General features: G+C 38.6%; 1 protein-coding gene across 2 annotated transcripts in view; it reads right to left on the bottom strand.

Moving 5' to 3' along the window:
• The window catches only part of SCFD1 (sec1 family domain containing 1), a 42,494-nt gene that overhangs the window by 2,964 nt on the left and 12,466 nt on the right, over nucleotides 1-27,064 (bottom strand). For both annotated transcript variants that reach the window (XM_054380667.1, XM_054380666.1), the window contains exons 9-20: nucleotides 25,664-25,803; nucleotides 25,173-25,263; nucleotides 24,224-24,297; nucleotides 21,325-21,406; nucleotides 15,856-15,952; nucleotides 13,046-13,116; nucleotides 12,117-12,196; nucleotides 11,168-11,230; nucleotides 10,070-10,145; nucleotides 7,486-7,539; nucleotides 3,617-3,669; nucleotides 950-983 (exon numbers count right to left, since the gene is read on the bottom strand). In XM_054380667.1, coding sequence (XP_054236642.1) covers nucleotides 950-983; nucleotides 3,617-3,669; nucleotides 7,486-7,539; nucleotides 10,070-10,145; nucleotides 11,168-11,230; nucleotides 12,117-12,196; nucleotides 13,046-13,116; nucleotides 15,856-15,952; nucleotides 21,325-21,406; nucleotides 24,224-24,297; nucleotides 25,173-25,263; nucleotides 25,664-25,803 — 915 coding nt within the window. The remainder of the gene's footprint in view (nucleotides 1-949; nucleotides 984-3,616; nucleotides 3,670-7,485; nucleotides 7,540-10,069; nucleotides 10,146-11,167; nucleotides 11,231-12,116; nucleotides 12,197-13,045; nucleotides 13,117-15,855; nucleotides 15,953-21,324; nucleotides 21,407-24,223; nucleotides 24,298-25,172; nucleotides 25,264-25,663; nucleotides 25,804-27,064) is intronic.

The raw sequence follows: 27,064 nt of genomic DNA, 5'->3' as shown, positions 1-27,064 counted from the left end.
GCCCTGTGTTCCCACCTGAAAGGAGTGTTTTAGCAGGATGCAGAAGAGCAGGCTGAGAGCCTTTAACAAATCATTGCCTTCCACTAAAGAAAGGTTTGAAACAGATGCAGTTGCGAGGTGTTAACTTTTTTCTGAGGAGATGTTTGCAGTGTTCCTAGGAACAATTGCAATATTTCTATGGACACTTAAGAATTAATTTGGGGCACAAATAAAACACATCAGTTATAAAGGAACACAGTTTTTCATTATTTGGTGTATTTTTCATTACTTGGGTGTAGCAACAGGACAAGAGGGAATGGTTTGAAGCTGAGGAAGAGCAGGTTTAGACTGGATCTTAGGAAGCAGTTCTTCAGTATGAGGTTGTGGATACCTCCTCCCTGGGAGTGTTTAAGGCCAGGCTGGGTAAGACCTTGAGCAGCTGACTCTAGTTGAGAGGCTTATGAAACTTTGTAGTAAAAGCAGATAACAAGACTTTTCCTATTTGCAAATATTTATCTTGAAAAAATACTGAAAGTTACTGGCATTTGTATAAAATGACAATATTTGTTGGTTTGCCTTTTTCTTTAATTGCAGAGACTTTTAAAAGTACTGTCACTTAATAACACTGCTGCTTAAGACAAAGGATTAAATCTAGAGAGCATTCTAAAGATCTGGTATGAAAATGAAGAGTTTAAATTTTTTATGTACCTCCAGAGGAAATGTCTGGTTTTTTTTTTTTTTTTTCCCCCTCCAGTTTTAGTTAATGCTGATACAGTTCTTTGAAAATACTTCTTCAGAATAACAGCTAATTGTAATTAATACTGGATGGAATTGGTCTAAGTGGTTTTTGTTTAAAAGGACCTCTCATTTTCTTAATCATAATAAAAATGACTGACACTTCAGAATTTTTTTTTTTTCCAAGACAAATGAACACTGAAAAAAAAAAAAAGAGAATTTCTCTATGGCTTACCTCCTGGAATGGATTTTTGTTTCTTGGAACTGAGCTATAAGAAGAAACACAAACAAATTACAACTTATATTTTATTAGATATAAATATGCAAAAAAAGTAAATCTCACATACACATCATGGTTATGGAATACTATATAATATTAGATGAATATACAAAACAGAGCAGTGACTGCCTGTCTGCGTTCATTCTCCAAGTATTTTACCTGTTAGGTATGGAAAAGGCTGGAGGATGATGGAATCGAGAGCAGCTCTGCAGAAAAGGACTTGGGGGTGCTGGTGGATGAGAAGCTGGATGTGAGCCAACAGTGTGAGCTTGCAGACCAGAAGGCCAGTGGCATCCTGGGCTGCATCAAGACTGAGAGGTGTGATTCTTTACTCTGCTCTGGTAAGACTTTGCCTGATGCTCCAGAGCCCTCAGTACAGGAAGGACATGTACCTGATGGAGTGGGTCCAGAGGAGGGCCACAAAGATGACTGGGGACTGGAACACCTCTCCTACAAGGACAGGCTGAGGGAGCTGGGGTTGTTCAGCCTGGAGAAGGCTCCAGGAGACCTAAGAGTGGCCTTCCAGTACCTGAAGGGGGCCTACAGAGGGACTATTCCCAAAGGCCTGGAGTGATAGGACAAGCGGCAATGGCATCAAACTAGAGAAGAGTAGGTTTAGACTGGATGTTAGGAACAAGCTCTTTACTGTGAGGGTGGTAGAACACTGGAACCTGTTGCCCCGGGGAGATAGTTGAGGCCCCATCCTTGGAAATATTCAAGGTCAGGCAAGATAGGGCTCTGGGCAACCTGATCTAAGTGAGGATGTCCCTGCTAACCTTTGGAGGTCCTTCCAACCCAAACCATTCTGTGATTCATTCTACAGAACTTAATACACAAGTAGCTAGGGGGTTTATGCCATCAGCTTTAAGGTTGCTGTTTGAATCCTAAGCTTTATGACAGCTCTTGTTTTAGAGCATGAAAGCTCCAACTGCAGAGCTCTTATGCCATCCTTTCAGAGGGCAAGGCCTGTTTATACCTGACACAGGGTTTACTCAGGATATAAGGAGACTGCTTTGCTAAGACTGAATTACAGTGATGCAGTTCCTACTCTTTTGGAAAAGAAAAGGTGGAAATGCCAATAGTTCTTAAAACTGAAGTACCTCAGGAAAAAAAAAAGTCAATCAATTTTCAGTACCATTCCCTTAATTTTACTATTTGATATTGTTATTTAAAACCAGTAATATTTTCCACAAAGCTAAGCTATTTTTTTATCGTCTACAATAATACTTAAAGAGTTTTTATCGTCTACAATAATACTTGAAGAGAGAATTAGATAAAACTCTCTACTGCTGTATTAGTTTTCTTGTCATGCTCCAATATGACTTAACAAATATAACTTAAGTATATGTTCACAATCCAAACAAACCTCAAATCAGATTTTTTTTTTGTACTGATTATTATAGCCATACAGAATGACAGATTTCTGAACTGCTGCAAATACGTATCTCCACGTGTAAAGCAACATAAAAAAACAGATAAAGCAACATAAAAAAACAGATAAAGCAACATAAAAACCCCATGGAGTGGGTAAAAGTGCTCACTGACCTGACAAAAACCCTTTGCATTTAAACCTCCAAATCTTTGTACTTCTGCAGAGAATTCTCCACCAACACTATGAAGGTGTAGTAAAATAATGAACGTTGCAATTAAAATGAAACATAGAACACTGGGAATTTTCTTCTTTGATGCTTTCAAAATATGCTTCTCTTTGAAGCTGTCTAAAATAATACTTTCAGTAGAATATTACCTGAAATTTGTCTCCAATTGCTGATTATGTTGTCAGAACTACACCTTTCACATTCCAAGAACTGAGGAAGCAGGGACAGATTTTAAGAGAAATAACTAAGACCTAGTCTAGACCTATTTGATCAATATACATTCTGTAATAAACCTTTGCCTATTGTTCTTCCACAGGTCTGAATAAAATTATTTTAGAAGGTTATGCTAAAATTAAGTATTTCTAGGATATTAGAGGTGAGATTATCAGCCACAGTTATCGGTCACAGATATAAAGGAAAAGATTTAAATTTACAAGCTTCTGGTGTAATTCCTCTTCCCCTCTTTGATTGGCAAAATAAACTAAATCCAACTCTCCCTTCATATGCACAATCCTGTAAAATGTGCAAATGCTTAAGCAAAAGCAAATGCAGCCAATTTTTAATGAATTTTTCTTTTTTGCAAACTTACTAGCAAACTAGTAAAGAAGGGTTGTTTTCAGATTAATATTTCAACTGTTTAAAAAGTGGTAAAAGAAATTTTGGTGCACTATGCAATGACTTTGTAATTTAACAGTTGAAAATCTCCAATTTTCAAAGAAACAAAGCAGTGCTACTATAAAGAATTCTAACCTTGATTATTGCTACGTATTAGTAGATATTGCTGTGACTTAACTGATGTACAATGTTAGCAGCATCTTCAGTCCCTGCAACAGATTATTTTTGTAGTGTTCTAAAAATGGATCTGGTTTATCTGAGCTCCCCTTGTGAATTTCTTTTGACATCAAGAGTCTTGACTTAGTGATTACAATGAATTATTGTGGTCAGCAAAGTAAAAATTTTTTTTTTCTTAATTTAGCCTTTTCACAGGGTACAAGGAGAGAAGCAAAACTCAAAGTAAACTCACCTGTCACTGCCTCGTAGCATCTTGGGGTCAAAATACCGGTAGTCATCTGTCTCCTGTTAAAAAGGATGCTTTTATCTCAAAAGGTAATTTCTGCTTGTATCTATTACACTAAACATCATTCAAACCAATGCTGCTTCCCACTTGGCATGCACATCATTCAAAATTAATTGTGTTGTCCACTGATGTTTATGGGATTTGTACATAACTGAACCAATACAGAACAAAAAACAGACTGCTCTGAAGGGTGCTATTGAGCTCCTTTGCTTCTGGCTCATCTAAAATGAACTATTACAAAAAATACATTGGTTGCTTAATAAATCCCAACAGCAAGGCAGTATGCAGAGAGAAAAGTTAAGGTGTTAGCAGCTTTAGAAGGAACATTATGTGGCTAGTTGTAAATGCTAAAATTTTCCATGCTACAGAGATCTGCTGTTGATTTAATATTACAAAACACTTTCATGGCAATGAACGTTAAATATAAGATAGATCAAAATCTGCTACTGTTACGTAACTTACCCTTTTCATTTCATGATTTATGACTACTATTAAACCAAAATTAAGCTCTTGGTTCCACAAGAACTGGAAAAGTTTGACTGTCTAAACTGTATAAAAATTATTTTTCTTCACACAAACCATTGAGACACTTCCACTATTTTTACTGGCAATGAGCAAGGGTTTTGCCAATTATTATGGATGAAAAACAAACCTTCTTAGTAACTCCTTCTGACAACTACTTGGTTTTCTTCTGTTCTACATTTCATTTCGATCCAGGTATTGTGAGGTTTAGTTTGTGGACAAACTGCCTGCAGAACTACAGTTGATTTCGTCTGAGTGCTTACATGCAAGATCTCTGTGTTTTGATGATTCTGTAGAGCAGAAGTCATTCTTCTTGAGTAGCAAGACAGATTACCTGGGAAGTCTGTGAGAGCTCATAAAGCCTAAATATCTCTAGTACTACAAAATATTCAGTATGCATGTGGTAATTACAAACATGGGAAAGAAATCTACTCAGTATTATGGGCTTTTATGCAGTGACATTCAGTAAGTCTCTAATCCTCAAGTTCAGCTATTTAAAAAAAATAATACAGATCTGATTCACACTGAACCTCTGTAAAATGCTTTAATATGCTCCAACAAAAATATGCTCAGACAAATATTTCTAGACTAAAAGCATGGCCAGCAGATTAAGAGAGGGGATTCTGCCCCTTAACTCTGCTTTTGTGAGACCCACCTTGAACACTGTATCCCCATCGTAAGTAGGACACAGAGCTACTGGAGCGAGTCCAAAGGAGACCACAAAGATGATCCAAGGGCTGGAGCCCCTCTGCTATGAGGATAGGCTGAGGAAGCTTGGGTTGTTCAGCCTGGAGAAGAGAAGACTCCAGGGGGACCTTAGAGATGCCTTCCAATACCTGAAAGGGATCCTACAAGGAAGGCTGGAGAGGGATTTTCATAAGGGTGTCTAGCAACAGGACAAGAGGGAATGGTTTGAAGCTGAGGGAGAGCAGGTTTAGACTGGATCTTAGGAAGAAGTTCTTCAGCACAAGAGTGATGACACTCTGGAGTAGGCTGCCCAGGGAGGCTGTGGCTGCCTCCTCCCTGGGGATGTTCAGGGCCATGCTGGATGAGGCCTTGAACAGCCGAGTCTAGTTGAGAGGCATCCCTGCCCATGGCAGCAGAGGTTGGAGTAGATGATCTCTAAGGTCCTTTCTAATCTAAGCCATTCTATGAATGTTTATGAATAAGTATTTAAAGTCTAACTATAGTTAAACAGTCAAATTTTCAAAATCACAGGATGGTATTGCCCAGAACTGTTCTGTTTATTCCTGCTTCTGCAAAATGTAGAAAAGCACAGGTGCAGACTCATCTGTCCTTTCTGGCAGCTGACAAAAGAAGCAGCAGGAGTAAGTGATTTAAAGACAGCCCTACAGAGTGTTGCACATGTAACATTCTGGTTAGGTTTAAAATTCCAACTTAGAATAATCCTTGTGGCTGTTGGTGGCACAAGTTGCACGTTTCCCAGATTTAATTTATTGTTGCATTTTATATTTAGAAAATAATTTAAATTTTAATTATTTCCTTGTAATAATTGTTTGACTTCTCAATAATCTGTTCTGATTTTCAGCTGTATGTATATTTCATATATTAATCACTGTGGTAGCAAGAGTCAATAAACTATACAGTAGATTTTTTTCTGTGTTGTAAAAAATCCCAAATCTCAAGCTTTTTTTCCCTTTTTTTGTTTTGCCTACAACGCAGTAATCTTCTGTTCTGGGTAACTGAAAAGGACTTCAAACATCAGAAGATGAACAGAGGCCATAGTGATATATTTCTACACATTGACCTTTTCTAGATACAATTTCACTTCTGTTAATGGCACAGCAAGTCTGAAAATATGCCACAATTAGTCTCTGGCTTGCTTCTGTTAGCTGAACCTACTCAAAAAGTTGCTGCCAATTTTCCTGCAGGGTAGGAGAATCATCACACTTCAGGGCTTGCCTGGTCTTGTACAACTTCAATAGCAGGACTCCCCATTTTGGGCAGTGAATTCCAGTCTCTGGCAAGGCACTGAGATGTGAAGCTACTGTCTGACTGGCTCAATCTCTGCTTTTTCAAGTAAGAATTTCACTGTTTTCTCCAAATTATTGAAGTGATGGTGGCTGATTTCTACTAAGTGAAATGTGACAGTATCAAGTCAACAAATTATCCTATGTATGACTGGGAAACTTTTCCAAATCAATTCCTAAACTTGTACCCTGAGGCAGCTGGTGTTGATTTGAACACCCCAGCTGTTTAATTTTCCACCTACACATAGGTTTTTGGTAGTTTTTAACTTTGGCTTTCTCTATTACGTGTGCTGAGTGGCCTCTGCTGGCTGACCAGATAAAATTAACCCTGTACATCTTTTCCAGGGCTTGCAAATAGGGACAACAATTCACTGCCACTGAAATTCATTGGCATTAAAACAATGTCAGTTTCCTTGTTTGTTACAAGCAAGCAAATTTTCTGCTAGTAATCATGACATATATTCATAGAATCATAGAACACACTGGGTTGGAAGGGACCTTTAAAGGCCATCTAGTCAAACAACTGCCCTGCAGTAAGCAGGGACATCCCCAACTGGACCAGGTTGCTCAGAGCCCCATCAAGCCTGACCTTGAATGTCTACAAAGGACAGTTTAAGGAAAGCCAGGGTTACTTCCATGGTGGTAACTTTCATGTTTTACCATTATTTATCTCTACACACAATGAATGCCTGATATTGAAAGTGGACTAAGGAGAAGGTTTTTAACCTTCTCATAACCAGTAAGAGATATTACAACTGTATCTCTCTGCCTGATGCTAATGTCATGAGACAGCAAGACTGACAGGAGGTGGCAAAGATATTAAAGCTTCCTAAAGGAATGTTACTGCTGGCTTTTTCAGAAGAAGTTCATGCATGCAGGGGGTGGTCTGAAGGAACAAAATACACAGCAAGGCTGCTTTGACTACAGAAGGAGTATAGTAGGACTTGGGGCTATTTTTAACTGCAAATTCTAGCAAATAACTTGACTATTTAGCTAACATTTAAACATTTCAAAAGTTGGCAATTTATGGGACCCTGAGTAAATTTCCAGAGAAACAAGGGGAAAAAGAGGACTTTTCTTACACAAAACCAACTCTGCTTGCAAACAGAATGATAGCATGAATACTAAAATATTTTCTTCTAAACAGCAAAGCATTAAAGATGTTGGAAACAGAATTTAAAATTTAAAAGGACAGATTCTGAGTGGTTAGATTTATCATGAAAAGAAATAGCCATGGTCTATTACATATTATAGCCTGAAGATTGCATTTGTTGCACCTCTTTTCCTTGCAGTTATACTCACAGGGTTTGACTTCATCTCCATAAGGTTGTCCAATATACGTGTGACTGGTAGGTTCTGTAAAACATAATGTGAAATTAATGAGGCTGAAATGCTTGCTGAGAATTAGTCACAGGCCACAATTACTTATGGAATAGTTACAGAGGATTTGAAATACTAAGCTCATCTTTTGTAGAAATTGAACGTTTTTATCATCACCTGTATGGAAAAGGCAAACATCTGCAAAGCATCTAGCGAGAGGACAAAGTGGAAAAGAAGTGTGAAGACAAGAACAGAGCTGTATTTGGGTATTACCTATCTATATCTCTCTATACATGCAGACATGTGATGACATATGAATTCTTATTAAAAAAATACCTTGCAGTTTTCTAAGAAAAGAATTTTAAAGCTGAAAATTAAAATTAAGGTGTGATTCTAAAAAAAAGAATTAATGTTGTCAAGCAATACTGGCAAAAGATGTTTGGATGAACTGGAAAGGAATACACTGAGGTGAGATTCAAGATGATTCTTGGTTATTTAAGATGGGAAATGTTAGCTTGGACAAAAGAGCTGAAGTATTAAACAGTCAAACCACTGAGGGAGAGAACTGGAAATGTATCTTGTTGACAGAATACATCAAAACAGAATACTCCAAAGGATGATCTGCAAGTAACATTGAAAAATGCTTTGTAAAAAGCCAATGTAAATCCCTGGAGGACTGAATAAGAATAAAAAAATTAGCTTTAATAGAAATACCACAGACCTACATCAGGCTTAGAAATATGAGAAAGAACAGCATTTTATTTGGCTACCCTAAAATAGCTGGAGAAGGATTTAAAAGCCAGAAAAAAATTATTCTGAAAACATCAGCAATGTGGTTTCTTACCTGCAACCCAAACCAATGCAAGCCTTTTGTCAAGAATAACACTAATGTTCTTAAGCCATACATGTTAAAATAAGCAATGTTTAATACAAGAGGAAAAGAAAGTCTCATTTAGATTACAATTATTATCTACTGCTCCAAGGAACAGTTACCTGAAGATAGCTCTATAAAAGACAACATACAAGTATGCCGCATATTTAAATTTCCTCTGCTATATTTCATGATATATCACTGATCTGTAACTGTCCACTGCAACTTAGAATATCTGGCTACAGCAAAAGTCCTGCAGAACTGATTTCACAGAATGGCTTTGGCTGGAAGGGACCTCAGAGATCATCTACTCCAACCTCACCATGGGCAGGGATGCCTCTCAACTAGACTCACCTGCTCAAGGCCTCATTCAGTCTGCCCTTGATCACCCCCCAAGAGGAGGCAGCCACAGCCTCCCTGGGCAGCCTATTTCAGAGTCTCATCACCCTCATACTGAAGAACTTCTTCCTAAGATTCAGTCTAAACCTACTCTCCTGCAGCTTCAAACCATAACCTCCTTGTCCTATTGCTAGACACCCTTATGAAAAGTCCCTCTGCAGCCTTCTTGTAGGATCCCTTCAGGTATTGGAAGGCAGCTCTAAGGTTCCCCTGGAGTCTTCTCTAGGCTGAAGAAGAACAGCTCCCTCAGGTATACCCATAGCAGAGGTGTTCCAGACCTTGAATCATCTTTTGATTTCCTTGACTACTCTACAAAAGCTGCAGCCACAATTTTTAAAACCTTTTCTGTAACAGCTGAATCTTTTCATGCATTAATTATGTGCATAATTGGATGATTAAATGAACCACAACTATCCTAAGTTTAACTATGTCAGAAGGTTGCACATTAGGGGTGAGATTTTACTTAGTTCTGACATGCTGTGTTTCTAAGTTAAATCCTGATTCTTCCACTAAGAATTACAATGTGAAGAGAGTGATCTTATGCTTTAAAATCTTGATGTTAAAGTACTACAGAAGATTTTTACTAATAAGGATTTATTTAATGTTTATCTGATCAAAGTCCATATTGGTGGAAACCTGTCTGCTACAGATAAGCAGGTTTCTGGGAACCACAGTTCCAAATTTCAGCTAACATGACTCAGACCACCAGTGTCTTCTTGTTGTGTGTTTTCTTTTGGAGGGTGTACATTGAAATTTGTAGGCAAGTTATGCTTAAAATATTTTCTAAAGTGAATTGAATGTTTGAAGATGGCCACATCATTATAAACACACTCTGAGTTGCAAGCACGTCTCAAGACTTTGGTTGCTGTAGATGTGAGAAAACTAGAAATGCTTGAACTGCAAGTGAGCAGAGAACACTTTGAGTCTTTCAATCACTCTGGAATAGATACATTTAATGCATGCTGTTCTAAGTAAAGACACAGAGGGGGTTTTATTGCTTATGAAGGTCTCATCTATTTTGAGTATGCCACAGCTGCTCTTTCTGTAATGCTGAAATCAGTCTTAACTGCATGCACTGAAATCTAGTTCCTTACAGGGGTATTAAAAGAAAATTTGAGCACTATTCATAATTGGTCTAAAAACCAGAAGCTACAAAGTGATAGATCTACCTACCAGCAGGCTTGATGTTTTTTTTTTCTGTGCAATTAATTTTATTATTATGACAGAGGTATTTAGTTGTTTTCTAAATGTTGACAATGCTCATGTGATAGACTTTTTGTTGTTTTTCACACTTACCTGTTGCTTCAGTACTAAGTTCTTCACTCCTTCCATTACAAACTGTGATCCTGTATTCATAACAAGTGAAAACAGACTGAAAGAGAAAATAAAGATGATGTGTAAGACCTTCCTTTTTTCAATTTGCATTCTTAAGCTTTATGGTGACATTGAGTTTCCATTAAAGTTGATGAGAATGAATTGCCAAGCCCTTCAGTCTGTCATGAAACATGTTCTTCAAATCACATGACAACCAGGTGTATGGGAATACACCCATCATCTAGCAGCTAGATCCTCACCTAGCAATAGGAGTCTTGAGTTCTAGTCTCTTATCCATTGAACAGTTTACTTTACAACTTCAGTAATGCAAGGACTTGACTGCTCCTTTCAAGAGGCTGTCCTAATCACCAGTTAACAGAGGTGCTCAGTGTCTCCAACCAAACAGTAATTTTTCCAACTGAGACAGCACTGGAATTCTCTCTAACCATACCGCACCAGAGTTTCCTCATGGCAGTGCATTCCTGAAAGTAAAGTTAGTAATGAGGATTCAAATCCTCTCAAGCATGGAAAGACTCAAGTCCCTCATCCTGTACCCTGTATGGAATATCTGTACCCTTAGCACAGTCAGTATCTTTCCTTTTCACTTCTTGAAATAACTACATCTTTCCAAAAAGCAGCCAGACACCCAGGCCAGGACATCCTAATGAAGAAGCAATGTATTCATGCATTCCTGACAGGCTCCAAGCCCTGGAGATAACCAGTTCTGATCACACAGGGCTGACCTTATCTTCTGCCTTTGACTAAAGGATCAGAATGGGGACAAGTCATAGATCCTTTGCTGGTGCCAAATTCTTCTGTGAGAGTACATTTAATGTGCAGGTGCAGATTATCCCTGTATTAAGTTACTCTCTGGATTTAGTCACAGATACTTTTATTGTCTTTTGGGTAAGTCCTACGCAATGTTAAGAGGAGATGAGTGCTCGTAATTCTAATTTAAAACCTTTTACAAATAGGGAAGTGTTTTATTCTAGGCCTTGTATAGCACTAATCACACTTCCAGTATTACTAAAATAAGCTAAAAGAATCCAAAGGCTTACAGAAAACGAATCAAAAGCATACCCTGAAGGTTTAGGTTTAGTGTTTCCATAGCTGGTTGGAGCTGAAGCCATCTTTGTGAAAGCTCTGTGAAAGCAGGGAGAGAAATCAAATGTTTATCTCATGGCACATACTGCTGCAGAACATTCCACTCTGGTCATCAGTGAAAGTGAAAAAACTTCTCAAATACTCCCAGGAAGGAACTATTTATTACATGCATCCCTCTTTTGTAGAAATAGAATAGTTAAGGAACTGAAAGAATTAGAATTTATACTTCAAAGACAAAGACTTTGATTTGGTACCAACTAGAGTGACAAGCAGCATGGCCCTCTGGTATGAACCAAAAAAACAGTGGAGTCTGAACAAGCACAACTTTCCAGTAAGTTGTTCTGTCTTGGATCACTAAAGAAACTTATTGTGTGTCATGTTCAGGAACATTCTGGAATTACTGGAGTTAGTTTTAAAATAGGATTTGATAACAATGCTGAGTTCTACAAAGTTACCCAGATATAGTCTCATGTAGGAGAATGTGTCCAGAGAAGGGCCATGAGGATGATCAGAGGGCTGGAGCTCCTCTCCTATGAAGACTGGCTGAGAGAGTTGGGGTTGTTCAGTTTGGAGAAGAGAAGGCTTCGAGGAGACCTTATTGTGCCCTTCCAGTATCTGAAGGGGGCTACAAGAAAGCTGGGGAGGGACTTTTTAGGGTGTCAGCGATAGGACTAGGGGGAATGGATCCAAGCTAGAGGAGAGGAGATTTAGATTAGACATCAGGAAGAACTTCTTCACCATGAGTGTGGTGAGACACTGGAACAGGTTGCCCAGGGAGGTGGGGGAAGCCCCATCCCTGGAAGTGGCTCTGGGCAACCTAATCTAGTGGAAAGTATCCCTGCCCATGGCAGGGGGGTTGAAACTAAATGATCCTTGAGGTCCCTTCCAACTCTGACAGTTCTGTGAGAAAAAAGAAACTACTTACTTCCATTGTTTTATGTAGTTCAAAGGAGCAAGGTTACAACCTGCATCCGTCAATGCTTTTTTGTACTGCTCCAAATCAATCTGAAATTATGAAGTGGAGAATTACAAAATGTTGAAACTACTCTTAACTCTCTATGTGGAAAGACAAGATAACCTTAATTAAATATTAAATAAGCAATGTAAAGTTACAGCATTAAGCAAATTTAAAAAGTAATTGTGAGTCTTAATCCCACTTTCTACCAAGTACAAAAAGAGAATTTGAAATGTAATTTGCTATGAGCAGTTCTCATTGAACCTAACAGTAGTTGTGGAAATAAATCATGTGTACTTTCAGATGTGGGAAGAGCCTTTTATATCAGCACCTTCTGAAAACCTGACAGAAAATTGGTTTCAGTAAAATGTCACAACAGAAAATGATAAAAATGAAGGGGAATCAATATACATTCATCACAGCACATTCTTTTTGCCCAACTCAACACATTTTTTCTATCACATTTCTACAGTACAATATCAATCTTCCTTGAAACTAATCATCATAACTTTAAAAGAAATATTAAGAAATTGTTTCCTGAATTATTCAGATATTGGCATAAGAAGCCAATCCTTGAACAGACAAAGTGAAAAGAGTCACATTAACATTTTGGGTTTTCTACTTCTATTGAGCAAGAGCAGAATAATGGAAAATATGCAGTAACTGTGAACTAGATCTTTCTGCAGGTAAGTTTCCTTCTTGCTGGTCATTCAAATTCTTTGAAATGGTAGCTAATTAAGCCTTGTGAGCGCTGATAATACTTCAACATTTATTTGAAGTTTCAATATTTCCTGAGCATTTCATACTTTGATTCCAAGAGAAGCAGAAATACCAAACCATACAAAAAAGTCCTTTGTGGTAGCATTTGGTGTTGGAAGTTGTAAATAATAAATACATACCTCTGAGGGTGCCTGAGCTGAGCTTATGTAATAGATGAGAAATAATCGCATTTTGTCTTCTGGAGTCCCTGCTGCAGTGACAGGGGAAAAAAACAATTTGAAAACTACCACTGTAACTATACTGCTATGTTAATTGCTCATCAGTACTAATGTAGGTACATCCAGACCTTTAGTTATGACAACAGTTGTTACCTATAACCATGGCTTTGTTCAGTAGAAAGAGAGAGAGCTTACTTGCACTTCCCCCTTTTGCTTGTAGTTATGTTAACCTTTAAGTGACATACTGGTAATTAAGTTAGGAAGTGGCCTTACGTCTTATTTTATGCAAGAACTGCAAGCATTAGCAGGGAGTAGATGCATCAAAGAGGAGACTAAAGAAAAACCATCAAAGTAAAAGCCACAGCAAGTTATTTTTTAGCTCTGCAATTTGTTTATGCAGCTCTGTGGTTGAATGTACTGAAACACGAGGGCTGCAAAAGCACTTACGAGAACTTCTGGTCAGGAAAAAAATCCTACGCTTCCAACTTGCCTTCAGGAAGGACTCCACCTCCTGAATCATCTTTTGTCACGCCACTCGCTGGACAAAAATATTGCTACAAATTCTTGGGAAGCATTATCAATGACAATCAAAATTCATCTCTCTCAGATCGTAACAATGATGTGGCCATAATCCATAACCTACCCTTCTGAGCACCATCTACTTTTCTCTAGAAGAGAATTTCTGCTGGTGAAGGACCATAGATTGAAATGAAGATTTCAGAAGTATAACTTCTCAAAGCAAACATTTCCAATTTGTACTGCAACACGTCATTTAAAAAGCTCAATACCTTTAGATATAGTACAACACGTGATAAAAGTGCACTGTCTTGTACTTGTGAGAAAAAAGGATGGGTTTTTGTTTGGTTGGTTCTGGTTTTTTGTGTGTGTTTGGGTTTTCCGTGGTTTTTGTTTGGGCTTTTCTGTAGTTTTTGTTTGGGTTTTTTGGTGGATTTTGTTTGCTTGGGGTTTTTGGTGGATTTTGTTTGCTTGGTTTGGGTATCTCCCTCCCCCAGTATGGCATGTGGATCATGTCAGCAGGGGATCATCTAATCTAATCTGCAGCTTTTGTTTATGTATGAGCATCTATTTAGTTTGACAGAAGTTAAGAGTAGGCCCTGTCAAAATGAACATTTATTTCCCTTGAAAAGCTGTACCAAGTCATAAGTCTTATTAACCTTTACAAAATACCAACAAGCCAGAAGTTCAAGAACTGAAGAAACTCTATTATGTAACCCAAACCCCAGCTTTCAAGGTAGACATCCACTTGGGAGTTCACTTAGGTATAACAAGGCACTTAAATGTTCTAACTACATAGTGTAACTGACTTGGGTACCACAAGGGTAGTGAACACTGTAACAGGTTGCCCAGGGAAGTGGTTGGAGCCCCAGCCCTGAAGATATTCAAGGTGAGGCTCAAGAAGGCTCTGGGCAACCTGATCTAGTTGAGGATAGCCCTACTGACTGCAGAGGGGGTTGGACTGGATGACCTTTGGAGGTCCCTTCCAATCCAGAGCATTCAATGATTCTAAATGATTTGAAAATTTGGGCTTCCAGTTTGTTTCAGTACTTCCCTGATCACTGCCTTTGCTTCCACTAGAATGTGCCAGCACTTAGCATTTTCCTCCCTGGGCCTATGTACCACATTCACAAACTGCTAGAAGGTTTGTACTCACAGGAGTGTAAGTGGTCTCACAGAGTTTAAGTGGTATTTTGTTTTACTAAAAGATAATAAAATTAAAAAAATCCGTGGTTGTATTGTGTACACTTTATTAATCTTAGGAAAACCACTTTGTTTGGCAAAAGTACTTAACTCTTTACATAGCAGTGATGTAGAGCATAGCTGTGCTGAACAGCTATGACACCCAGGTCAGTTGCCTGTAAAATCTTCATTGTTTTTTGCTAGGCTATGGTCTGTGACAGCATAGAGAAAGAAAACTTAACTTGGTAACCTAGAACACAACAATTTGTTTTACAATCAAAACCCTGAAGGCATCCTTTAAGGCTACTGATTAACTGCTAAAGCAAAGCCTCAGGATGTGAGAGGCTGGAAGGAGAGCTGATGCTATGATACTTTGAAAAGCTGAGAACGCCCATTCTGGCCTCAACCTTTTACAGAATGACCCCTACTGACTCTCGCTAATAAAGAATCTGAGCATCACCCAGTGTGCAAAGCTTTGTTATGTATGAACCACACAGGAAATAGAAGCTGGGATGCATTGCTCTTCGATGATGAAAACAGACATGCCACAGCTGGGTCAACAAATGCAAAATTCCAGGCCAGCCTCTCAGCGAACTGGCTGACTTACGCCTTCCCTTCTCTCCACCTTCTCCCAGCCATTTTTTTCCTCATAGACAAAAGCAAGAGCTACCTGCATTACCACCTCTTGCTTCTATGAAATGCCCTTTTTCATTCTGTCTGAATTTAATGTTATTAAAACCCTACTCCATGTTTTAAGAATCCTATTGTTCAGACCACAAGTTCCATGCTACACTAATAAAAACTAGCACAAAAGTGAAAATACTTTGACCTTCAGAAACAAGGAGTTAGGAATGCATTTTAGTGGAGCTGCAGAGGTTGCCAATATTTTGGATATTACTCAACCAAAATACTAAACTCTCTAGACTGATACTAAGAAGCAATAAAAAGCTGTTTACTTTTCAAGACTTGCAAAGGCTGCACATAAGCTCTTTACAACCCTGAGGTCCCAGTAGGCACAGATTTATTGTATATCTTGACAAATTTTATACCAAATTGAGACTTAAAGTACTCACCATCTGGGTCAGAAATCATGTCCAGAAGAGATTTATCCAGAGTGGATTTGCTCATTATTTTTTCCTCATATTCAAAATAGACATCCAGCTTTCGACTCTGATTAATAGGAAGTGTTAGGGTTAGCATCTTTAACATTATGAAAGGATATTTATTTCCTCTTTAAAAAATTATCCAGTTTTAGTTATCAAGACTTTACATAAATTTACCTTAAAAAAAAAAAACTTCAGTCGCAATAACTAATGCTTACATTATAATATGCTTGTATTAAGTCTCAGGAATTGGACACTTCTGTAATTCTCATATAAAAAGTGAAAATTTAAGTCAAAAAAGGGATGTCTGACATGGAAATAAACTGGAAGAGGAGCTTTGTTTTGAACTGTGGTCTTCCCATAGCTGAAAACTACATGTAGCTTTATGCTGCAACAGGAAAAACTACTGATCAAGTGAATACAGTGTCCTATTTATGCTGAACCTCCAGTGTCTTGATCTACAAGGCAATTGCTGACTTGGGCTGGTATCAATCTACCTTAGGTCAAAGGCCTGCTGTAATACATTCACATCAGAGGACTTCACAATTAGATTATCTTGCCAAAACTGCAAAAGAATTCTCTCCTTCTACAATGAAACATGAAGATCAAGCTGTGAAAATCCTTTTTTTAGGGAGGATGGCACAAAGAATTAATGAGGCAAAAGCTTTATGGAAAGGCATCGTGTGGCCATGCATGAAGGACTGCATTGCAATGCATCTGCACGAACAGCCAAGCTTTGCGCTTCTCAACCACTGTATCATTGCCATACAATCTGGAGATGAAAAATGCAGTCCCAAACTTCTTGTAAAAGCTTCTGTTGCATCACAGATCATTCTGAGTGTTTGAACATCAAAATGTAGCATTACAACAAATGTTACCACTACTCAGCTTACAAAAATCTCAGTATTCAGGAACTAACTAAATCTTGGTGTTTGGATGCATTCAGCTTTCTCTTGGCTCAAAGAGGAAACCAGAAGAGAGGATCTCCATTTCCATTCCCACAAAACTGGGAGGAGTGGCTGACACATTCCATAAGGCTGTGCTGCCATTGAGTGGGACCTGGACAGGTCGCAGAGTTAGGTGGAGAGAAATTTAATGAAATACAAGGCCAGATGTAGAGCCTTACACCTGGGAAAGAATAACCCCATGGACCTGTATTGGTTGGGGACTGACCCGATCTAAAAGAGACCTGGAAGTCCTGGGGGACAGAAGAATGCCTATGAGCCAGCAATGGCTTGCCTTGTGGGCAAGAAGTCCAACGGCATCCTGGGGTGTATCAGAAGGGGTGTAGCTAGGAGGTGAAGAGAGGTTCTTCTCCCCCTCTACTCTACTCAAGAAGATGATGTTAAAAAAGAGTTTGAAGTATAATAGTACTGGTGAGTCCACATCAGGAATATTGTGTCCAGTTGTGGGACCCTCACGTCAAGAAGGACCTGAGGGGACTGCTTCAAAGAGTCCAGCACAGAACCACAAAGACTCTGAAGGGAGTGGAACATCTCCCTTACGAGGAAATGCTGAGGCAGCTGGGAGAAGAGGAGACCTTAGCTTGGAGAAGAGGACACTGAGGGGAGACCTCATTCATGTTTATAAAGATGTGAAGGGTGACTTCCATTACATTCACTTGCTTTTTGTATTTTAACTACATTTGTATCTCCTTACATGGAACTAAATTCACTATTTTTAAGCTTAATTTCTTTTTTCCCTAGACAAAAAGCATCCAACAACAATAATAAGAAAGTATCTTGCAATATGGAAACTTAGTAAGATAAATATATTGCTGTTGAATATGGCAATGCCCACGCTACCTGACTTGGTGATCTGTTTAAGACAGATTTATTCAGATGGCAATTAGAAGTGTACAAGACTTAAAGAAGGTTCACTAATACACTGTGCTTTCTTACAGAACAACTTTTAAATGCAATTATCTAATCCAAACAGGAGACACTTTCAATTTGAAGAACAGATTTACAGTTGTTAACTTACTTGGAGCACAAACTCGGTAAAATTCTTTTCAACCATGTGCAACTTGATGACTTTTTGACTAAGACTGCTGAACCAACCAGCCTAACCACAGCAAAGAAAACTCACTGCTTGCATGCTATACTTTGAGTCTAAAATGAACAACTACAGGTACATGCACACTTGCTCTCCTCAAAAAGTGTGAACTTAGCACTCTTGGGGAAAAAAAAAAAAAGAAACAGTGAAAAATCCTAAAACTCCAGGCCCTTTATTTCTATCCACATAAGGGCGTCAGAGGTAAGCAACAATATAAAATCTTCAAGACTCTCTTTCTGATGTGACAAAAGCATGAAATAAAGAGAGAGATCAATATGGTGAGTTTATTCAGCTGATTCTTCACTAGGTAACAAATGAAGGTTACCTTCAAATATGCCCATCAGCATCTCACACTGTTTTGCTAGGAATTAGATGGGCACTAATCAAATTTCATACGGATTACTGAATACCCTTAAACACTTCTAGTTACCTTTTGACAGATTTCCCAGATATGCCACAGCAATGAGACAGTTACTTCCCGAGGAGCCAACTTGTCTAAGAAGTGCTGATAAGGAGCAGATGTCCCACTTAATTTAAGTAAGTGCAATTTTGCTCACTCAATGGCAAACTCACAGGCATGCCAAGAGGAAAAGCTGGGGAAGAGGAGCTAAACAATCCTGGAGGTTCAATAAAAAAAACAAAGCAAAGAAGAGGTTCTTATGGGTGCCAAACTGGCAAGTGAGGTGAAGAAAAACAATAATAAAAATCAAGATATATTTACATTACAGTTATTTCCTTTCTGCCTCCTGCTCTTGATTTCCTGCTATGACATCTCGTTCCACACTGGCCTTGTTCAGGAGACCTTTTGGCTGTCAATCGAGGGACAGGATTTATATTGCATTTAAAGTGCTCATTCAGCTTTTTAAAAAAAAAAATTATTTGTGAAAGCTTTCAGCTTAGCATCTTTACAAATGGTCTGTTTGTAAGCCAAAACTTATTTTAGGAAAAATTACTGAAGTGCATGGGAATCTCAACCTGTGCAATGCACTCCAAAATGAACACAGAATTCTTTTAAGGAGACAAGTGGAAGCAAGACTCATTGAAATTTCTTAGAGGGTCATTTTTGTAAGGAACTGTAGGAGGTTCTCCTGTTCTCTTTGCAGTACAAATATTCTTCCTTTTAGAGAGGCACAGAATGTGTCAGAAGAAAAAACAATTTCTAAGAAATTATTGGGAAGAATTTGTCAAAGATACTGACAAAAAACCAACCAGAACTAGCAGCCTGCAGAATGACTGAGTTTGGTCAGGCAATTACAGTGCTTATGTCAAGAAGAGGAGAAACTCTGAGGAATGTGGGCAGCAGGGCAAGAGAGGGGACTTTGCCCCTTTACTCTTGGGAGACCCCACCTCAAATACTGCATCCTGTTCAGGTGTCCCCATCATAAGAAGGACACAGAGCTGTTGGAGTGAGTGCAGGGGGCCATGAAGATGATCCAAGGGCTGTAAAACTGCTATGAGGATAGATGGGGTTCGGCCTGGAGAAGACTCCAAGGGGACCCTAAAGCTGCCTTACAATACCTGAAGGGATCCTACAGGAAGGCTGGAGAGAGACTTTTCATAAGGGTGTCTAGCAGTAGGACAAGGGGAATGGTTTGAAGCTGAGGGAGAGCAGGTTTAGACTGGATCTTAGGAAGAAGTTCTTCAGGACAAGAGTGGTGAGACTCTGGAAGAGGCTGCCCAGGGAGCTTGTGGCTGCGTCCTCCATTGGCATCTTGAAAGCCAGATTGGATGAGGCCTTGAGCAGCCAAGTCCATTTGAGAGGCATCCCTGCCCGTGGTAGGGAGGTTGGAGTAGGTGATCTCTAAAGTCCCTTCCAACCTAAACCATGCTATGATTCTATGATTCACACTAGCTACTCATGACTTGCCAAAAAAATTCTCTTATAATAATCTGATTTAATTCCTCGGTCTGACAGTCTCTGGACAGGTGTGGAATAAAAAGGTAATGAGCCTGAGCACTTCACAACACCAGGATTAAGGAGAAATGGATCACCACTGCCTGGGAATGCTCTCATAAGAGGCTCTCTGTCAGAGGAGACAGTCTGAGGACTAGTAGAGTGCTACAGCAGAGGGCCCCTATGGTAATTCCCTCCACGTCTAGGTAACAGAAAAGTGTGTCACTATCACCTAATGGAGAATGAAGCTGACTGCAGCCCACTGCCAAGAGGACACTGGTGATCAAAACAGATGTTACTGCCATTCTACATCCTGCTCTGAAACCTGCCTTCCATTCAGCATTTAAAATACTACTGGTGTCAGCCTGCCAAGCCTGTCTCGGCACCTTTCTTAGACAAGTAAATACACAGACAAGGCATCCAATGAAATATTGACATTCTCAACTTTTTTTTTTACCTCCAATGGCATTAATATACTGCTTCCAAATTGTCAGATATGAGAACTGGCATGCTGAGCAGTGCAAAAGCTAGCCCCTCCAGGAATGAGCCAGAGGCACACTTTTATCTCTTCCTCAATGTTATAAAGATGTAAAAATAATTGAAGCATTAAAATTCAGAATGAATCCTTTTGTTCATTTATAGTATTTAGTTCAGCAAAACATCAGGAGCAATAATAATTGAGGACAGATGTTATGCACTTTACAGATGTTAAAATTACCTTCAAAACAATTGCCTTCCATAAGTTATAAAAAGCACAGGATAACATTTTCTAACTATTGATTTTCAGTGATACTTAGTGCTTGAATCGCTTTCAAAATCAGAATTTCAGTACTTCTGAAAGGCTCCTCTCTAATTTCTGCTCTCACTACAAAAATAGATCCATCTTCCAAGTTACTCTTCTTGATACTAAACCTGCAAGTTCTCTGATAAAAAAAGAGCAGCAGGCTTGAAAAGAGGAAAAGCATCATTCTGAAATGCTTAAATTATGCTCAAGACATCTAACTGACCTCACTAGAAAGATCAGGTTAGGGACAGGCAGCATTACTGCCACACCTCTGTTTATCATTTTTGTTGGTGAACAGTAAACGGTAGCTTTCTGATAAACAGAACAGAAATCTGATCAGCCTGAAGTCATAACTTGCCATGACACATCTCTAAAGTAAATGAAACACTTCCTTCATAATCTGCTTTTAGAAAGACTTTAACCCACAATAAATGCTGTGGCAATATGTAAGAGTGTACTAATAAATTCTGATAAGAAAAGAAAAATTCTGATAAGAATAAAATTATGTTTACTTTGCTTTCCATGTAGAGGCATTCAAAATTCCTTCCCTCTCACCCTTCAACACTACATGAGATCATACAGTGATTCCTGTAAGAGGCAGCACATCTCAGAAGGCTCAATTTCTTATTTTACTTCACCTGCTCGATTTATTTCTCCAGGTAAGGAGCACTACAGATAGAGAACTGAAGTTGGAGAGCAATCATACCTTTATATGCTCTAAAACAGCTGTTGCAACATTTGTATGAAGATCAATGAGCCTCTTCTTTTCCAGAAGTTCTGGAAGAGAGCTGAAGAGATTAAATACAAACTAACCTGCTGAGGTGCACAGTTAGTTGAATTGTGTATTGCATAGAGCCAGTACAAAAAAATTTATAGAATCATAGAACAGTTTGGCTTAGAAGTGACCTTTAGAGATTACTAAAGTCTGAAACTATAGAACACAGTAGGGTTTGAACTAAAAGTTACAAAGCATACATGTAAGGATTCTCCTAACAGAAGGATACCCACATACAATGTAGTAAACCAGGGTTTTACCCCGAGTAGCAAAAAAAAAAAACACACAATGGGGGTAACTTAATATTTGTATTGAAAGCTTGTGATCAACAACAGATACATGCCCTGCTGATGTAAACAAATAAACTACTAGAATTATGGCTGCTGTAATCAACATTTAGTTCATGTCTCATACATATAGAAGATCTGTCAAGTAATAATATCTGTCAAATACTATCAAATAACATGAAATATTTACAAAGTAATACTAAATAATAAAAAGATCTGTCAAATAAACACAAAACTTCTGATGCCCTGGAATTTGTTACAAGTGCTTCTACAGAGAACACAGCTTTCTATGCAGGATTCATGATGGAAATCTTTTGTTTTGTGACATGGGAAATAATGGTTAAATTCACTTAAAAGTTTTGTTACTCAAGGTGTTTTGATCTACCATGATTTTCACAGCTAGCACTTAGGCATCATGTATGGAAAAGACACATTACATACATAAATGACACTTTCACAGCCAAAAGCACTCTGGACAGTCAGTTTAAGAGTAAGTAGATGTGAAGGTACTTAATGACATTGACTGCAAGTCCTGAAGAAATGTAGATTCATAGAATGGTTCAGAGCAGAAGGGCCATCTAGGCCAAACCCCCCCAGTCAGCAGGGACATCCTCCACTAGACCAGGCTGCTCAGAACCTTCTCAAGCCTGACCTTGAATATCCCCAGGGATGGGGCCACAACTACCTCCTTGGGCAACCTGTTCCAGTCTTCCACCACCCTCATGGTAAAGAACGTGTTCCTAACGTCCAATCTACATCTCCTCTCATCTCAAACCATCTCCCCTCTCCATATCCTTACAGGCCTTTGTAACCAGTCCCTCTGCAGCCTTCTTGTAGGCCCCTTTCAGGTACTGGAAGGCCACTCTTAGGTCTTCCTGGAGCCTTCTCTTCTCCAGGGCTGAACAACCCCAGCTCCCCCAGCCTGTCCTCACAGCAGAGGTGTTCCAGCCCCCTGATCATTTTGGTGGCCCTTCTCTGGACCACCAGAACTGAGGGCTCCAGAGCTGGATATGGTACTCCAGGTGATTAAAGGAGGAAAGAAAGTTTGGTTGCTTAACCATAAAGTGAAGTCACCAAATTTTCTTTTCTTCTTCATGCAACCACAAAATAAATGTTACCAATGGTGATTGACCAGGAATGACCTTAAAGCTGCCTTTGTAAAGGACCCAAACCTCTGTTTTTTAATTAAGTCTCTTCTATATTTGTATATAGCCATGGTGGTACTGGGTTGATGGTTGGACTCAATGATCTTAGAGGTCTTTTCCAACCCAAACGATTCTGTGATATACACAGATTGTTTTAGCTAAAGCATATGTATCTGTGATATATTCTAAAATTTTCTAGAAATTGTAAAGCCTAAGACAACTCTGAAGGGTATCTCTTCCTGTTAGCAGACAACAAAACCAGCAAAGTCTAACTTAATTATTACATCAGAAACATGCCTGAATGGAGGATCTTAATGGTATTTGGACTTCTCAGTCCTACAGATCAGAGCCAAAACACTGCAATAGGAGAGTTTCCTGTGTTAGACACTTTTCTGAGGTAGGGTAAGATCTGCTTTAATAATGCCAGATTACATACAAGTCATATAGAGGCTAACTGAACAGTAAAACTTGAAGTTTTAATCATAGGATTTTAATTTTTTGTTGCTATCAGTTTAAAGCTTTTGATGCCTGTCAGTTACTTTTTTACTTTACTGCTTCAACCTAAAAACCAGCATCCTGAAATGTACAAAACCTTTTACAATTTTTGTAGGTAGAGCTTGGAAACTCAAAGCTTGGAAAGCTCAATTTTGTTATATTGTCTGGCCCATCACACTGCCTAATTCTAATCAAATTCTAACCATGGCATAGCATACAAAACTTCTGAAACTCAGAGACAACTAACTAATGCAGACACATGCTGGATTTTACAGGACACTGGGCATATCACCTCATCCAGTCTCAGACTGATTATCCTTCCTTCTTCCTTCTGACTGGGGTCTTTGCAAAGGCAGCAAAATGAACATGTCCCTTCTCCAAGCCATCAGTGGAATGAAAACCAGATTTACAATGAGGAGCAAGTCCAAACCTCAGACTTTCAGTGTCATACATGATGGCTAGATCTCCAAAAGCAAGAGAGCAAACTTCCCATGCAGGGTCCTTAATGACTTCAATCTTGCCAATGGATGGTATCGTAACTGTATTAATGCATCATGCAAAGCAAGCATATGCTTCAGGAAGTAGATTTCCCTAACAATTATTTTAAGGAAGCCATGAAGAGATAGAGAGTTGGGTTCTTCTGGTGCAAGAGTGTAAGCAAATCAATGGTGCTCCTAGATTATTCAGTTTTGCTGAGGAAACACTCCAGAGCCGTGGACTTGTTACTTGTCTAGGGCATTGCATTAATTATTTACCAGAGTTATAAAGAATTTAAACTCTATAATTGAGCTCAATAGCCTACTTCTAAGGCTATTTCGAAAGATATTAAAAGGGAAATGACAGAAAGTATAAGATATGGTTCCCAGTTAATTAAACAATCATGCATTATTGATGATTACTTACCTGACAGCTGAAGTTAGCTTAGCTGTATTATCAGAAAGCATACTTATTGCTCCTTCATCCTCCCCTTCTATACCCTGGGTTTTGGAGAAGGATTTGGAAAGAGGAATAAAAGTAGTCATAAATACAAAGATCACATATGCAAATACAGTCAGTGCATTTAGAACCTCCTTTCTCATAGCAGCATGAATGTCTGGGCTGTGTTTTACAGTTATTATGGAAGTTATATAAATGTAATGCAACTGAATATAAGAAATTAAACCTTCTTAGGAATTAGAGCACTTGTAGTCCTACTTCTAATATTGCACTATGCCTAAAACTCAGCATCTGCTGGTAATTTTTATAGGGAGGGTGACAGTGGGCTAAGCATAACTACAATCACAGACTCACAGAATGTTAGGGGTTGCAAGGGACCTCAAACGATCATCCAGTGCGATCCCCCTGCCAGAGCAGGATCACCTAGAGTAGGTCACACAGTAGCTCATCCAGGTGGGTTTTGAATGTCTCCAAAGAAGGAGACTCCACAGCCACTCTGGGCAGCCTGTTCCAGGGCTCTGTCACCCTTACGGTGAAAAAGTTTTTCCTTATGTTCAAGTGGAACCTCCTATGCTCCAACTTGCACCCACTGTCCCTTGTCCTGTCATTGGATATCACTGAGAGGAGCCTGGCTCCATCCTCCTGACACTTGCCCTTACATATTTATAAACATAAATGAGGTCACCTCACAGTCTCTTCTCCTCCAAGCTAAAGAGCCCCAGCTCCCTCACTCTCTCCTCATAAAGGAGATGTTCCACTCCCTTCAGCATCTTTGTGGCTCTGCGCTGGACTCTTTGAATCAGTTGCCTGAGGTCCTTCTTGAACTGAGGGCCCACAACTAGACACAGTATTCCAGAGGCAGCCTCACCAGTCCTATTATACTTTACATAAAGCACATAAAAGTGACAGAACTTACCATGATGCTTTTAAGTCTTTTAACTTCATCTTCTTGAGCTCTGTAGGATTCCAGTTCTTGCTGAACAGACTCGGCTACCTCTGGAAAAGGGCTAAGGCAACAGTCTGCATTAGGCTCAGTTAAAACAACTAATTACAACACCAGAACCACAAAGGTTGCATGATCAAAATGAAGATGAAAACATTTTTCAGAAATATCAATACACAAATCATGCAGCATTATCAAATCAGTGAAAATAATGACATCTTACCATAGGTAGGTAACTGGACTTTAATATAATGAATATAAAAATGATGTGCTCTGTAACAAAGAGCTAACATACAATTAAATCCAGCCAAGGAATATTGGCATTGATAATTTCTTTAAAAAAAAAAAAAACAAACTTCAAAGATATTTTCAAAAGAGATTAAAACCAGAGCTACCTTAATATGAAGAATATTGAGAATTTCTGATGACTAAATTAATATTAACTCTGTACCTATACAACTTACCTGCCCTTATGCTTTTGCCAGAATTTATCAGATGCAGTTAAATCATAAGACTTCTTATTTTTTTTCTTAGGTCTAGCACCTGCTGGAGAACTTTCCATTCCTGTTGATTCTTCCAAGTTAACTCTATTCAAATGGAAATCCTGAAAAAAAAGAAAAAAAGTAAACTTATGTATATATTTGAAGTTTTATTTAATCAGTCTTTTATATTCAATCAATTACCTTTCTGGAATAATTTCTAAAACATCATTAACATCACTAGTTACCAGAATTTCATAAGAGGGCAGGAAAGTTTACTAACCGGAGAATAACAATAGCAGTGTAAGAACTCCAAAATTGCTCACACTTACTGAAGAAACACCAAACAAAACAATAAATGCTAAGCAGAGATATTTGACTGCCTCATATGCAATCTTCTGACACTGAACTCTGAACAGTGTTCTGAACAGAAAATTGGTTATTTAGCAATAACTGAGCTCTAACAACTGACCCAGACCTTAAAGTAATGAAAGTTTCTGTATTGTAAACAAATACAAAAAGGTTGCTAAGGCTGATGCAAAAGCATCAAAGCTGCAAAGAAGCTCATGATAGCAACAACAGGAATATCTACTGTGAGGATTACTCAGCTACACCTTCACAGCTCTTTCCCTATGTTTTCAACACTACTGAGTGCATGTGAAGCAACTGTTTGCAACAAAGCTGCTGCCTCTCCATGTAGTTTTATTCCACAGATGCAGGAACCTAGAAACTCCCTTGTTTTGCTAGATGAAACAGTAATGCTCACATAATATGTCAGCACACTGCTCCCTGGGTATCTTCTTGTTCTTTCCCCCTTACTTTTGTCAAGAACAGCTCTGTATTTCCTGCAGCATATAGATGCCCTCTGATTTTCAACAAAGTTTAACAAGCACTCCACTTTTCAAGAACATTTAAAACTTCAAAGTTCTCTTTGCTTGGGCAAATAATGATAAAAGGAGTCAAATCTTCAGTTATACAGAATCTGCCATGATTCTTTTAGATCAGATTTTTTTCCCCCCCCCAGAAATAAAACTTTCACTTCATGTTCATTACAGTAAACAGACCAAGATCACTGTAAGAGAAATTGTCAAATAAAAATTTTCAATGTTTCCAGTTATCCCTTGGCTACACACTTCAAATGAAATCTTATAGATGCTGCATGCCAGCACATCAACATAACTAAGCAGCTTCTCAAAGGAAGCACATGCAGTCAATGAACACAAACTTCATCTTACAAGGCATGTTCTAAAACCAGAGTATTTTTCAAGTACATATGTTCAAGAAAACCTTAAAGGGGGAAAAAAAAAATTGATTTAAAACTCAGTCGTAATTTTTAATGGAGATCTATGTTTTGGTTCAATTTAACTCACCAGTGAATTTCCAAGT

This window comes from Indicator indicator, chromosome 4 (genome assembly GCF_027791375.1).
Source record: "Indicator indicator isolate 239-I01 chromosome 4, UM_Iind_1.1, whole genome shotgun sequence".
Taxonomy (NCBI): domain Eukaryota; kingdom Metazoa; phylum Chordata; class Aves; order Piciformes; family Indicatoridae; genus Indicator; species Indicator indicator.
This window is presented reverse-complemented; position numbering and strand designations above follow the sequence as displayed.